Source organism: Xenia sp. Carnegie-2017, unplaced genomic scaffold, assembly GCF_021976095.1.
Source record: "Xenia sp. Carnegie-2017 unplaced genomic scaffold, XeniaSp_v1 HiC_scaffold_41, whole genome shotgun sequence".
NCBI classification, from domain to species: domain Eukaryota; kingdom Metazoa; phylum Cnidaria; class Anthozoa; order Malacalcyonacea; family Xeniidae; genus Xenia; species Xenia sp. Carnegie-2017.
The window spans coordinates 29,799-46,305 of NW_025813506.1; the positions used below are offsets into that span (position 1 = coordinate 29,799).

At 35.1% G+C, this 16,507-nt stretch overlaps 1 protein-coding gene across 1 annotated transcript; it reads right to left on the reverse strand.

Moving 5' to 3' along the window:
• Window positions 1-6,489: 6,489 nt before the first annotated feature.
• Window positions 6,490-12,209, reverse strand: LOC124456054 (60S ribosomal protein L27-like). Its single transcript, XM_047006596.1, has 3 exons — window positions 11,956-12,209; window positions 9,206-9,316; window positions 6,490-6,639 (listed from the first exon to the last, which is right to left on the reverse strand). The coding sequence occupies exons 1-3, from the start codon at window positions 12,204-12,206 to the stop codon at window positions 6,591-6,593; spliced, it is 411 nt and encodes a 136-aa protein (XP_046862552.1). The 5' UTR covers window positions 12,207-12,209; the 3' UTR covers window positions 6,490-6,590.
• Window positions 12,210-16,507: the final 4,298 nt, after the last annotated feature.

A 16,507-nucleotide genomic window follows, 5' to 3' on the forward strand; every position in this document is an offset into this window, starting at 1 on the left:
TGGCTACTAGAGAAAGTGACTTTACTGCTGTTATTAAACACGTTTCTGAGTAAGGAAGTACGACTGAAGGCCCTAGCCCTAGTTCTTTTGCGAACACTTGCCGGGTCTTCAGGAGACTTCTAGCTCAGAAAGTCGCGGCGAGTCTACGCTAGACGATGTATCGTCAACAAAAACGAAAATGGAGTGCTGGTGGATTTATATATTGTGTACCTGGTTGCTTTTCAAACAACAAAAGAAATCTTGAGCTTTCTTTTTACAATTTCCCTGGGGTCAAAGTAAGGAGTCCTAGATCTTCGAAAGAAATGGAACAATCTTATTTCGTGCAAGGATTTTATTCCAACGATCGGCCACCGTACAATTTCAGCATTCAGCTGCAGATTTTCTAACCTCGATTTCTTATTTAGAGGTAAAAGTTCAGACAATTCATCGTTCAAAGGTGCGAGCTCTTCGGTTCTTTCGGCGGCATCAGCAACTGACTCTTCACCCTGTTGAGGAGATTTGATGGTGTGGTGTCATTGTCTATTTCAGTTTGGGGAAAACAATTTGCATGGTTTCAAGCGTTCCGTAATTCCAAAGCAACCAGGTACAAAACATATAAATCCAACAACACTCCCTTTTCGTTTTGTTGACGATACATCGTCTAGCGTAGATTCGCCGCGACTTTCTGAGCTAGAAGTCTCCTGTAGACCCGGCAAGTGTTCTCAAAAGAACTAAGGCATTCAGTCGTACTTCTTGACTCAGAAACGTGACTATGAACAGCACTAAACTCTCTTTCACTAGGTGGTCATATTGCAATGTTTTCATGTGCGTGACTAAAAAGTGAGGTAAAAATGCGGTACGATGAATAAACGGTGGGATAAATAACGTCAATTTCACTCAATTCGGATTCTTATAGTTAAATACAAATTGATATAATGCACGTATTGTTGAACTCCACTTGGAATATGACAGCCCAGTAAATTTAGCTATATGCGATTTATAATTGGTGTTTTTTGCCTGGAAGAACGATATGGTGTATAAAATGATTATATTGTTTTTATAATTATTGACCAATTACAATTGTGGATAATTGTTGTTGTTATGACAATTGTTGTTGTCCTGACAATTGCTTATTATCTTGGCCATTCTTTTTACCTTAACCATCATATGGACAGTTTTACAAGTATCCTAACATGTTTCAATATATTTATGTACTTTATGATAACTACTTTACTGGGGTTATATGTTTCATATGTTGTCATTTCTTGTATTTTTATTAAAGAGTATATAAACCTTACGTGGTTTTTACACTATCCAATGTACGTGCTGTTAAAGGCCATATTCCGAAATTTTGGCGTAATCGGACAAATAGTTTGTGCTGTAAACTCCGTCAAAGTTGCAAAAATATACCACTTTTAAGCGCTCAGTTTTACCGCTATAGGACTGGGCCTACGCGTCCAGCTGACGTCATGTAAGTAACACAGGTCTGAACTGTCGTAAAGATATATGAAAAGTATAGCAAAATGTTGTCATATAACACCAACTCAGTCGACTATAACCGGCAGTTCCAACGTTCCCTGCCTTCACTCATTCCTTTAAATAGGTCCGTCAATCCTGTTGAAATAAGAGGCTCAAGTTGTTGCGTTAAAGCGAGTAAAATGCCCAATATCAGCTATGTATAGTATTGGCATATTACATTTAAACTGAAGAGCTTGACTAGGCGGTATATTTTAATTTGCAAGAGAAGCAAGCTTGTGTAGAATCTTTCTTCCCAGTCATTGCTGGACGAATCTTTTTCTACGTATATGGGACACAAAAAGCGCTTGTTTATATGTTAGAGGCGGGATGGATTGAATCCCAAAAGGGTAGATGAATGAGACCTCGGATTTTATACATTTTCTGTAGGTAATTGTCATTTGTTTGTATGGAGCCGGGATCGATTTTTTAACCGTGTTCTTGATCAACACGGGACCTTTTTTTGGTCATATAAATGCTCAAATTTTTCAACATCCATATAGTAAACCTGTCAAAATCAACCGGATATAAATAAATGTAGCAACGTTCTAATCAAAATCACAACAGCATTGCAAACAAAACGATAGGTGGCAGTCAAAGTTCTTGCTACCAGCTGTAATTTCTTGTTCGAATCAAATACAAAGCAACAAATATGCCATACCGAAAGCAAGATTTCTACTGTCGGAATTTCTTACAATGCTCACACGATGAAGTACGGATGCCGCGAAAGACAAATGCTTTGTTAAATCAAGTCTGAGGAGACGTGATATGATGGTTTTTATTCTCAGTTACTTTTTGTCACTGTGTAAAAAGTCATATAAACGTGGGACGTATACAACCCGTATTGGGAACATCCCGTACTACCTTCCGATATAAATAGTAAATATTATACTGCGTGTTCTTTTTGCATTCGAGCCTAGTGTTGCTGCTGAACACTACTGTCAAAGTCTATGTCAAAAATTTCATTTTCTGATGAATCCACCGATGAAGATGCCAACCTAAATAAGGCCAATTTTTTTAAAAAAGGACGCTATGGATAATTTAAAGCAGATAGTTTGTCTTGAATTGAATAGAAAGGTGCGAACTGTGTTCCTTACATGACGTCACGACATGAACTTGATACCAGACCCCTTAGTGAAAAATATATACGGTAAATTTGGATTTTTAACAGCAATTTTGCAAAATAGATTAAATGTAAATCAAATTTATTTTTTCAATTTCTTAATTTCAAGAGTTGTTCTTTCAGACAATACTAAAATCCTGCAAGGTTTTTATGCACTTTCAGATGGCTTTATGCTGCATAATATTGTGTCATTGTAAATATGAAGTAATAAGCTTCCATATTGTGTTATCGTGGAGATGGAGTAGAAATTATTTTCTGATATTTGATGAAATAAAAGGACATTTCGAACAATAAAAACTTATGACAGTAAACCAGAACTTCTTTATATTTCGGCATAAACAAATGTTTTTGTTGACATTTGATTTTTAAAGTTCAGGTTCAGCCTTATTTGCTTGGTGTGTAGGTTAATAAGCATAGTTGGTTGTAAAATATTAAATAATGGTTTGTTCTAATGTTTTATCCTGTTTTGAAAGGCACATTATAGAATATATTTAAAGCATTATTTATGTCGTGTTATTTTGTTCTTCTCCTTTTTTAAGAGGTCCAGTAGAAATGATGGAATGTGGTTGTATGTTAATCCTGGTTAAATTTTTTTAAAATTCTTCTCAAAAGTGAGTTTTTTTGTGAAGAAAATGTTCCAATTAACCATATTCAGATTAATTGCTTTCAGTCTTCAGTTTAATATCTGTGCATGTTTCATAATATTTCACCCTGTTCATTGTTTTACTTGACTAGTTTCAACTGCTGATGATCCTTAATATATAAGCGACCAGTGTATTGGCGTTATTGTATGTTAACAGCAAATATTTTGAAGTTATGGTTTGAGAAATCCATAACGTTTTCTGGGTATGTGAGTTATGCATGACGTCATAAATTTTTGACTTACGTTTAAAAATCCTGAGATCCGCCCATTTGTTCAAAAGTGCTAATATATAATTCAAAGATATGAATTTTGAAGGTTTTCATATAAAATATAACGTGTTTGAAAACTAGCTGCTATCTTAACATGGTGGGTTTGAGTCCTATGAAAGATGCAAAACTTTTAAAAACACGATATTACACTTTAAAAGGGAGGAACATTGATAGCATAATATAATAATATTCAATCAAACTTGAACGTTATTGCGGTTACATATACTTAAAAAAAGTGATATTGCACAGAGTATCAATCATGTCAACTGTATTCAAAACTACTACAGTCATTAAGAGGTTTAAAAGGGTTATTTTTGTAATTATATAGGTGCTGGGTTTGTTAAATGTGATTGTTTTATTCGTAGTCACATCACTTAAAATGAATGCAATGTTTCCCACAGTGAAACAAGTGAAATTGTTGCCCGCTCATTTTGATGTCATAACAAATAAAGCAGCTATGGAGTCGAAAACCAAAAAACATTTCTCGAGATTGTTAAGCAACGAAATTCAGCTATTAATTGAGCAAAAAAAAATGATTCAGAAAACAAACGGAATTTGACCAAAAATGCTGTGGTTACCCATTTTGCAACGGAATTTCGCCGAACGATTCTCTCACCGAAAGCGTTGATTTTATTGAAAAACTGTCGAAATCTATTATTATTGTTCCTGTAGATGTTGTACCCCCCAAAATAAAGGGCGTTTAATTATGTGTTGGCAGAAATTATTTTGCACAATAATGTAATTAGCATTCAAAACAGATTAATAAACTTGACAGTTCTAACCCTCTGGATTTTCATAGGATTTGTAAAGTATTTAAAGCAAAACAAGTCTAAAGTACCATCATAAACTGATTTTCATCTTAAATTTATTACACAAAAGCCTAGTACAAAACGACATTAACAGAGTTATAACAGCCTTAATATAAAAACGTAATCATTTTTATCAAAAGTGGCAAAGCACATAGACACGCGTCACAGGTAAACCAAAATTATCCAGGCGGAATAAATAGCTATTGCAGATTAAAATATCTTACGCAGATTTTATTTTATCATTAAAATGTCACAGAATTATTTGTGCGGGTTCCGTTTTTCAGGGGACAGCCTGAAAAACAAAATACAAAACAAAACTAGCCCTTTTCCCTCGGAAGCATACATTAAGAGCATTTATTTTTACATGTCAGCAATAGTTTGCAGGGGACGTTTTTCAGGGGACAGTTTGCAAACGTTTGCAAATAGTTTGCAAATAGTTTGCAAACGTTTGCAAATAGTTTACAAACGTTTTTCAGGGGACAGCCTGAAAAACAAAATACAAAACAAAACTTGCCCTTTTCCCTCGGAAGCATACATTATGAGCATTTATTTGCTATTATAATTTTACTAATGTAGATATTTGCAATTCAGCCGCAAGGCTGCAATTAATATTTTAATAAACTACCTACCTACCTACCTACCTACCTACCTACCTAGTGCATGTAACTCGTTTCAGCATCGTAGCTCTTCAAATTTCTAGAGCTTTAGATGCAGGGCCCACTCCGGGCGTCTCTCAATCTGGGTCGGGGTTCTTTACAATGTTTCTACAAGAAAAGTATTTCTTCGGTTGATTAAGATTTGTGGTTTGTTTGTATTAGAGTCTTCAACAATTTTGATGCTGTGACATTTAATCATGTATTTGAAAATAATTAGTGCTGAACTCATTTGGAGGGGGCGCTCTTTAAAAAATGATTGCGATTGCAGCGCTCATTCGAGGGAGACGCTCTTTTATGGGGCGGCACTAATACAAAAACTGAACCTACTAGTGCGTTGTGATTAGCTAATGGAGACTAGAGCCATTCTGTTAACTAGGTTGCTTAGGAAAACTCCTAGGTTGGTCGAACACAGTTGTTTCTTAGCCTACGTCATATACCCAAACTTCCTGTAAGGGTATTTAAAATATTGATGAAAGGCGCCAACTCCGCGCACAAAACATATCCGTTTGAGCTGACACATAAGTTATACTGCTTTGTTCAAGTTAATAACGGCTTCAAACTCTGTTCTGATCTCATCTTTCAGAAATTTCATATCATTTTTGGCAGAAGGGACTCAGCGACAAAAACTACAAGCAAATTATTTGAGATGTACTACCACACAGCAATTATACATTTTACAAAAGCTTTTTCAATTAGATGTCTGCGAATTGAAATTAAAAAATAAATTTTAAGTATAAGGTACGAGAGTGAAAGGTTTTCCTTAATATTGCATAGACCCTTACGAATGGTATGGCCCAGATGTGCCCGTGCTTCTTTTCCTTTTTACTTACATTCTACTAAAAATGCTTTGCTTTCCTTCACCAAGAGGCTTCAGTAATTTGAAATGTGCAATATTTAAAGTTGTTCATGTTTTGTACCCTTATGCGATCTAATTCATCATCTACATTTAATGTGCCTATATCACCTTCAAAGATGAGTTATAAATATTTATAAATATTTTATAAATAAAAAATTTGATCTTCCTTGACTATTTTGGGCCTCAAAGTTGGCTTTTTTCGTGTTTGACCGCGAGGCGGCGCTTTGATGGGTCTAGTTCACCAGTTGCGACCTTCAGTGTAGAGCAGGCTGCTTTTTAACGCTGTAGTTTATAGTGAAACTTGTAGCAAAGTAAAGAAATTTTTTTTCATTAAACTAAAGTTATATTGTGCACGTTGTTATTGAATCACACTGTAATTCTATAACGTTATAAAGCAGCGTGTTCTCCAATGTAGGTCACGTCGGTAAACTAGACCCAGCCACAGCACCTCACGGTCAAACACAAAAATGCCAACTTTGATGCCCAAGCCGAGGAAGGTCAAATTTTCGTCTTATAAAATGTTGCAAATGCTATTAAAATAGTCAACTCTATATAAAGAGATAATTTCCCTAAGGGTGATAAAGGAACTTTATTCGATATATCATAAAGATGAGTTGCGACAAAGAATTTAACAAATCGTCAATTTTGAAGATCCTTTATTTAAATAAGCGTGTAAATTAACAAAAAACAACTTCCTTCCAAAAGAAAATTCTTCTATCAGAAATGTTACACACTTTATCTTAAAACCTTAACTTTTGGAAGAACCACTTGTTTTTTCCAGCTTTGTACCTGAAAAAAACAACAATACTGTTAAAAAAGCGCCGAATGACAATGCAAATCAATTGACCTAACTGATCCCACATTCTTCATAATGCAAAAGTTTGTATTTACGAATAATGTAGCAGGAATAAAATTTGTCGTATTTTTAGATTACACATAAGTTTCACTCATATCATTGATATGTTTGATATGAATAGAGAATCGATATGTCTGGACAAGACATAGCATAAGCAATGTACCCAATGCAATCCACCCCCCAAATTGTTTCGTTTGCGCGCATAATCCCGTTATAGTATTTTACTGATATTAGTTTAAACTAAATACCTCAAACTATCATACAAATCCAGGCTTTGCAATGAGACACACGCGATGGCAAAGGCTGTTGCTAATGGTCATAAGGTCAAAATGACAGTGAGCATTAGCTAACAGCCTAGCACATGTGAAAGGATACGTGTCAAATTATACTGGGAATCCCATGCAATGTGCAGAGTTGTTAGAATTAGTCTTTTAAATGCAACTAAAAAACCAACACGGCTAACTGCTCAAAATACAATTACAAAGGACGTACAAATATACACGTTAATAGCTATAAATAATACAAGTAGTAGCGTTGCCACCCAGCAAGTTTGGTTCTGTTATTCAAATTTTTATGCGTTTACTTACACGGAAAAAACTTGCGGGCTGCGCAACTGAATCCAAGTCAGAAGTGTATTAACTTATCGGTTGAGTAAACACAATGTCATACAGACATAAACGTCAGAAAGTTGTGGCAAAAGAGAAGTGGTTGAAGATATAATATTACCAGTAAAAAAAAGGTTTTCGGTTGCATTTTGCAAGGAGACATCACTTTCCATTGGTCAAACACGTGAGCACGCGAGACAGGCAATCGCGTGAATAGTAGACGAAAAATACAGTTTTCGGAATAGAGCAAACGGGACTCGTGAGAACGATACTAGTTTGTAACATGTAAATTGTATGATGAACTGGGTTGTAATAAAACTATATTGGTTTGAAATCTTATGAAAAATATTCATTAACTATATTTTGTAGCCATACACCCAAACTTATTTTTTAAAATTTGGAGTTAATGGCATTAAAAATAAAATATTACTTAAATTTTGTTTACCAATCTACTTCATTTTGAAGCACTCAATTTTTACCTGGCTACACACATGTGTGTGACATGTACCTATTTTTCTAGCACTCAATTTAAACAACAAGTATTTAAATTTGAGTTTTAAACGCAACTTAAATTTTTGCCAAATTTAAACAGCCATAAAAACCGACCAACATAAAAACGTTTTCACTTAATACGTTAAAGTCATATTTAAATTTAGTATAGCAAAATAAAAAAAAGTACTTTAGAAAGGGCCACTTTAAAAATGATGTTTTTCAAGAGGGCCGTGGACGACGACAGTTCTACGACAATGAGTTGCTAACTTTATCAAGTACGTGTATGTTATTTAGTGAACAGTTGTTTTTACAATTAAAAATGTTCATGCAACAAACAACATGCGCAGTTGGAATAAAAATTATAATGAATCAGAAGAAATCATTTCTGACCTCATTTGGTAATGTTCAACACATGTACGGACGCGACACTTAAATGCATAAGAATTTATGTACATTCATTTGATCTCACAAAGACGTTCATTCATGCTTAACCGACAAGCAATTTTGGTTTTCCAAAGAAATTCATAAAACATCTTGTCAATTTTTCTTAAATATAATACAAATGGCCATCAACAAAATGCTTGCGATAAATGTGATAGCAATAAGCAAAAAAATAGCAAAGAAAGTTTTTAAAATGTAGAACACCAGAACGAAAAGTATTAATATAATAAGTAAGAAAGAAAAAATAAATAATTCTATACTCCCGCTCAAAAATATAGCCTAAATCCTAATGGATTAAAATTCTGGGTTTCCAGTGTCCAAAGAAATATGCCCCCCTGCAAAGAAATTTCCATGAAAGGCCCCAGCTCACATTTCCTGGAAACATGCCACTCCCTCCCCGACGATCGTGAATTTGTCCAGCCTGATTTGAAATTTGATATTTACAACTACTTAGAAAAGGGAATTAGTGCCTTTTATTGCATTTAGCCAAAGACAGCACAGTCACAAAGTAATTTGTGGTTCGTGCATGTCTACTGAAACCGTTTTTGAAACACGAAGGAACGCCGAGACATCATACTGAATGATTAAATATACTGATTGAGTTGGTGAAATGGTTTTGGGAAACGTGTTGAGTCGTACAAGCCATTGTCCTTATGTGTTTGTGCATTTATTTCTACTTATCCTTTACAAGAAAGGTGACTATAAACATGTTTGCCAACAAGTGATGTCAACGCTAAAGTGCGACAGTTTTTCTGAATGGCTTAAAATTTGACTGAATTTATACGCAAATAATTTGAAATAACTTTGATTTCTTAAGATCTTGGCTTTGAAAAACAGTTTCACTATTTTCGAGATAGGAGAAAATGCTTGTAAGGGGCAAAATTTAGGAAGAGGGGGGACAGGGAGGACAAACTTCATGGGACACCCACACAATTGAAATTTCAGGTAAAAAAATCACTACCTTTCTTCAAATTTCACTTTAACTTCGTTTCTCGCTTTTCGTTTGAGAGCAACGTCCTTTAACACGTCCTTGTTAACAACACCTTTATCTATCTGGACATCGACAGAATACCTATAATATAGATAGCGTTAGAGTCAAAACGTCATCTTGCCTTTTTCGAACAAGGAACCGTCAATGTGTAAAAGCTAGTGTAAAATACAGAAAAAACATTGAAAGGAAGGTATGGCCATAGAGCTGGCAAAGAAACATTTCAAACCAACTTGTATGGTAGGCTAAAATGTCAATGGCAGTGTGAATCGGTATTTAAAAAATAAAATACTGTGCTTGCACAGGCTTAAGCAAACACGAAAAAGAAATTTTTTTTCTTTTATAAAATAACAATAATGCGAAACAGACAAATATAAAACAAACGTTTTACTTTTTCTTTTAAAATGCATAATGCACGATTGATTTGCAAATCGTCATTGATTGACTTGACTAATTGAGCTCAGATCTGTTTGCAAAGGCTAAAGCAAACACAGCTATAGACAAAGCAGCACACGCGTTTTATTGTGTTTATTATATCATATTGGATTTAACCAAGCACGTACGTATAATTAATTAGCAAAGTTACCGTATCAAAGTTCAAAAAGTATAAGACACTTGTCAATAGGACTCAACAAACGTTCACTTTTGTGGGTAACATTGGTGACGTGAAGCACAATTGCTTTTATATCTTTGGGCAGAACAGTAAAAAACTATAGCAGCATATGTTGTCAGAAAGATATAGAAACTACATAAAACAATATATTCAATACAGTCAACTCTCGCTTTACGAACACCACGTTATTGCTGTCATACTGCTATTACGGACAGAAGCAAAATCCCTCACTGAAACTACTATAAAATGTATTACAATTACTCTCTCTACCATATGAATCATATTTATCAGGTTAATAATAAGTTGATCAAACTTATTGCGAGTAATGTTTTAGTGAGACACCTAAATCATGTTTTTCATTTGTCAACTTAATAAGCATATCATATAAAACAATATCTGTAAACGTTCCACTCACTGTGCTACTAACTGCCATGAGCAGTAAACGTCAAATCGAATCACAGAGTCCCGGGCCTGTCACCGGTTTGGCCAGTTTAAAAGGTGAAAGGTCTACTTAGTTCTGTTTGTTCTCCACTCTTCCTCCTCAACTTGCCAACGATGACTGAATAAATTCAAGAACGATATCAAACCAAAGAAACACAAAATAAGTAGAAATAAGTAGACCTTTCACCTTTTAAACTGGCTATACCGGTCACAGACCCGGGACTCCGTGATTCGATTTGACGTTTACTGCTCATGACACTTAATAGCACAGTGAGTGGAGGGTTTACAGATATTGTTTTATATGATATGCTTTTTAAGTTGAGAAATGAAAAACATGGTTTAGCTGTTTCACTAAAAACATTACTTGCATAGATTTTCAGTTCTATCCATGTATGTACCTTTCACTAAATATTACAAGTCATTAACAAACGTTTTAATAAAATAAACCAGTAATCTTATTTAGCACCCCGGCTGTTATTGTAGACTCTCACTATTGACGACACTCAAAATAGACGACTCTCACTGTTGACGACGACTATCACTATAGCGGGCTCTCACTATTGACGACTCTCACTATTGAGGGCTCTCACTATAGCACCCTCTCACTATTACGGACTCTCACTATTACCGACTTTCACTATTACGGATTCTCACTATTACGGGATTCTCACTATTACGGACTTTCACTATTACGGATTCTCACTATTACGGAATCTCACTATTACGGATTCTCACTATTACGGATTCTCACTATTACGGACTCTCACTATTACGGACTCTCACTATTACGGACTCTCACTACTACGGACTCTCACTATAGACGACTCTAGCCATTGCAGACTCTAGATACATTGTTCTCTTTAAGCAAACTAAGCATAACCCAGATATTCATTGAAAACAATCTTCTTTTGCAATTATAAGGAAAATTACAGCCCCTAGCTAGGATTACGTGCATAAAATTACCATAAATGATTTCTTATTAAATATCATATAGCTTTGAACCCAAATGACATCTACGTAGCTATGTATATAAAGTTCAGTTTGAGGAATGTACAAACGTGCGCAGGGACAAATTTGTAGGCAATAATGTTACACAATGATTATTCAGCGCGTGAAAAAAAAAATTTTCAAAAGGCAATCCATCATACGTGCAGTTCACACTCAAGTTACCAAATTACAACATGATACAAGACGACGAAAATGTTCGAATTACAATTCAGGGCCACAAAAATTATTAATTGGAATTTGCTAACTTAGATATAAATTTCCGAACTTCTAAGATACGTTGCACGTTGTTTTCACAAGTGACGAGCAGTTTGATTCGCCAGCATGATTGAAACGCACAACGTTGAACGCAATGCTCACGCCATTTGAAAAGTTTATTAAAACACGTAATAAACTTTTCAAAAACACCCCGGACTTTTTTACTTTAAAATGCAAGGTCAGCATAAATTGGCCGAACTTGGACACTGACAAGTAGAACAACAAAAATCAATCGATTGTAAAATGCAATCTACTCAACCATGAGCAAGGAAATTACTCAATAATCATAATAACAGGTTCATCATACAATTCTTCTAAAAGAACAGCAAATATCTTGTATTCATAAGAACACTACAATCAAAAGGGTAGAAAATTGGCCGGCAAAGAGAACAAAACAACACTATACCTGGTGGGCATGATGTGATTGTAGTTGATAACTTTTACGAATGGCTTGATTTTGCATCGCCTAGCTGTTCGTTTCTTCCCCATCTTTTTGTTGATCTTCAAAGGATATCTGTCAATACCAACAACCAAAGCATGACCATACGGTTTGTCAGTAGTTGCTTCATCATAATTCTTTACAATTACAGCCTTCCGACCAGCATAACGCCCATTCAGGATGAGTACAACTCGATTGGATTTCATGAACTTTCCCATTGTCTGAAAGAAGTTGACATAGGTTTTATGAATATTTGATCACAAAAGGACATGGCACTTGAAAATAACTTTTGCTGACATAAACAAAGACAGAGATAACATAATTTTCTCCATTTCAAATATAGCTAATGGTATTTGAGAAACTAATATTTGTGAAAAGCTTAAAAAAGAAATGATGCTAGGTGGATATGATTTTGTTAGATAAAACAATTCATGGCATACTGCACAACAAACATGATTTAAAACCAAATTAATAGGAACAAATTGACATTTCGTAAGCTCTATGTAATATTAACTAATGGGAATAATTGGCAATAGGAGACAAACAAAAGTTTTGAGTCACACAATGTACACAAAAGGTTCATGGACTGTAAAGGTCATTTGGAGACAAAGATTTAACATACTTGACAAAAACTAAAAAAAACTAAAGTGTACATGTTCTAAATGCTGAGAAATTTAAAGAAATCAGAATCAGGCAGATTGAGATATCAATTTCTACACTTCAACAATACAACATCACAAGTGAAATTGACTGCAAGACAGTTGATTAATACACAATGTGTTTCTAAAAACTTTACTGTTATTACTCACTCATAAACTTCAGCAAACAAACCCAATACATGATAATGATTTTGCAAATTATTCAATAAAATAAAACAAATAGGCCAGTTTTACTACATATCATAGAGCAGCCAAATGCAAGGTAACAAATGCCTCAGTACTCGATGAGTAACCTAGCCACACACAAAATTAACACAATTGCTGTTGGTGTGTAATGCTATTATGAAGAGAAATTTGCCTGTTTGAAAACCGCTTACATTCCAGAGTGGTGGTAAATTACTAGCTGTTAAGAGCACTTCAAAAATCTAGCAAACGCACAAGTCATCGTGAAAGTAATCCATTACAGATCCATAGAAAATACACCAAAATCAAATCAACGGAATAATACTTTGATCAAAACAACTGACAACTCAATATTCGTTAAGGTATATAAACCTCTACGCTAAAAATGGAATACTTGCAACAGCTGCACAGTTAAGTTCGCTGAAAGCATTTTATACCCTAGCTTATGTAGTATAATAAACTTCAAGAGAAATAATTTAGAGAAAATGCTATATTCTCTCATAAGTGATTGCTAACAGTGCCATATACTTTATTGTATATATTCCTTCGTTTGTATTTATACTAGCCAGAAAAGTCACCATTACAAAAATAAAAACACATAATTTATTCTAGAACAGATTAAAAACTACAACAATACAGCATGCCAAAGGATTGCAAAGGATTTTAGAGAAGTTCGTAGTATACTCCTACCTCAAAGTTTACGATTTAGAAAAAGGAAAAATTATCTATCCGCTGGTGCAAATATTTTGCGGGCTCCATACCAATGTCGTTTGATTACATCTCCCAGAAAGTGGCTATTTATAGAAACGAATTTTTGACTAAAGGCTCTTTTCCACTCATCGCAAAATGCTCTCGCTGCGAGCTTGCGAGGAGTATCAGCTCGCGCTGCCAATTTCCACTCTTTGCTTTGCTTCATAATATATTACATGGCGGTTTGTTTTTGCTTACAATATGGCGGCTGTTGTCAATCGCCGTATTTTGTTATTACTGTATTTAAGACGTCGTATGCGAAGATGCAAGAAGTATAGAAAGCGTTTTTGGGTTAGGCCGATATTCGAAAGACGACAACAGCATGGGGAATACTTCAGATTGGTAAAAGAAATGAAAGAAGAAGATCACGAAAGCTATTTCGCCTACTTCAGAATGCTCCCTTGACATTTTGATTTTTTACTGTCTCTGGTCGCGCCTCTTATCTCTAAATGCAGCACAAGAAGGGATGCTATTTCTCCGTCGGAAAGACTTGCTTTGACTTTACGTTATTTGGCGTCGGGTGACAGCCCTCAAAGCTTATCATTCAGCTACAGGATTGGTTTGACAACAGTACATAAAATAATTGGTGAAGTTACAGAAGCAATTTGGTCTACTCTCTTTAAGAAAGGATATATTAAAGCTCCAGAGAGTTCTTTTGAGTGGGAAAAAGTAGCAGAAGAGTTCGAAAAAGGTGGAACTTTCCTCACTGTTGTGGAGCAATGGATGGAAAGCACATTAGAATGCAAGCTCCCCCATCAGCTGGTAGCAGATATTTCAACTATAAACTGTGGAATAGTATTGTCCTACTTGCAGTTGTAATAATAATAATAATAATTGAACTTGTATAGCGCTCATATCAACAATTCATGGTGCTTCACAAATAAAAGAAAATAAATATCAAACTTATATAAAAGCAGTAATAAAATGTCATTTTTCATTAAAGATCACGTAAAACCAAATGAAACAAAGTTTTTAAATAAATGGCTTTTCAGTTCTTTCTTGAAAGATTGAATTGAAGAACTTTTCCTAATTTGAAGTGGAAGATTATTCCACAGTTTGGGTCCACATATCCAGGTAAACACCTGACAGAAGAAAAAAGGGTTTTCAATTATCGCTTGTCAAGGGCAAAGATTGTTGAAAATGCTTTTGGCATAGCCGCATCACGCTTCCGCATCTTAAGACAAGAAATTATTGCCCATCCGAGCAAAGTCCATCTTACAAAGCGTCATTTAATTTTTTTGATTTTTTTTGAAAAAATTAAAATTTAATTACAATTATAACTACAACATACAAATATTAATGTTAAAAACTAAATCAAATATAACTAAAATCAATGTTTAAAATATCCATGATAAAGGGACAGTCAAGTGTAAAGACAACTTTCCCAATAACCTAGGTCAATATTTAAAGTATGTTCGCGAGTTGAGGCAGATCGACTTCCTCGTATCGCAGTAATTGCTGACCTAATCAGTGCGAAAGACAGTTTACAACGCATCCACGCTACCGTGATGCCATATTGCAGCTTTCTCTTTTGTGCCAGCAGATCAGCTAGCCGTTTATAAGCAATTGCCGTCTCTTTCCCATACCACCTGATGTTGAAAAGACCAGTGGTGTAAAAGTAGCATATTCAATCTCTCTTACTCGATCACCATATTCCCTTTTCTTAGCCATCTCATGTTGACGATAGAGTGCAGGTAGATTGGTGTTTTGGTAGCTCGACGCGTTTGGGTGAAATACCCTTACATCAAAAAATGCATCTTGCTGTCTAGACCAAAACCTTTAGCACAAATATCTAGTCTCGCTTCTTCTTGTCTATTGGCTGTACGAGGTAATATCACTTCCCCAGAAAGAGGTTGTAATTGTGGCTCTTTCACAACTGTCGAGCAAACTTATGCCATCCACTGTGCTGTTATACCTCGAAATTCATTATCGTTATGGTTAGTAAACCACCATGAGGCATATCATCGCGTGATCGGTTGCAAAAGCCTTTCCACAAATGCAGTGCAGAGGGGTATTTTTCAATTGCCATCCATAACGTAAAATAAATGCATCTCGAAATTCCCCTTTGTTCACATTAAATCCTTGATCTTGTAATGGAAGTACACTTAACCATGATGACGATCCTTTTTCGCTCAGTATATCTAGCTTCCTTTGCACTGTTGGCATAAAACTATCTCTTATTTCCTGGATCATATTATCAACTTTCTTTTTTTTTTGCTCTCGTTAAATCATTTTATTGGCTAATGGACATTTGTCAAATGGACATTTAGTTCGCGCGATGAAAAAATTTTGTTGAAATATTTTAACTATGCTCCAGCTCATGGTAAGCTCGCTGCGAGTAACTTGCAGCACTCGCAGCGAGCTTGCGAGTACGTTTTGCGATGAGTGGAAAAGAGCCAATAGTTCAGTTTTTGCAACTATTTTTTTCTCGCAACTATTTCAAATAAAAATTCACCAATGAAAGAAAGCTATTGATCACGTGGCATCGTTTTTTAGCATTATGTTATTTTCCCCATTTTTTTCAAAAAACAAACTACAAAATGTCGGATAGACAAGAACGAAGCGAAAGATGGAGCGATAAAAAGATCGAACTTTTAAGACTTTTTCAGAAAATGTAAGAAATCAGAATTTACCTTCAGGTTCTGGAACAGGAAAAGAAATAAGATAGAAATGGTTTAGAAGCATGGATTTCATCAAGGAAACCATATTGCACAGAGCCACTTCAAGCAACCTCAGTTGCAACCAAAGCAGTGAAAAACTTCATGAAATTGAGGAGGAAGATATTGCTATGAGTGATTCAAATGAAATTGAGCTACACAGCATTGGAGCACTAACATAAACTCCAACTACAGAGAAAACAAGAGAGGGTTGGAGTTAAGTCCAGTTGGAAGAAAAAAATTAAAGAACTCCCCATAAAAAGGAAAACT

Bases quoted from the DNA above. Each gene is read 5' to 3' on its own strand.
- LOC124456054 (XM_047006596.1), bottom strand. From the start codon at position 12,206: ATGGGAAAGTTCATGAAATCCAATCGAGTTGTACTCATCCTGAATGGG. The intron at 9,317-11,955 runs GTATAGTGTTGT...TCTATATTATAG, and splicing joins AATCACATCATGCCCACCAG to GTATTCTGTCGATGTCCAGA. The intron at 6,640-9,205 runs GTAGTGATTTTT...TGTTTTTTTCAG, and splicing joins AAAGTGAAATTTGAAGAAAG to GTACAAAGCTGGAAAAAACA.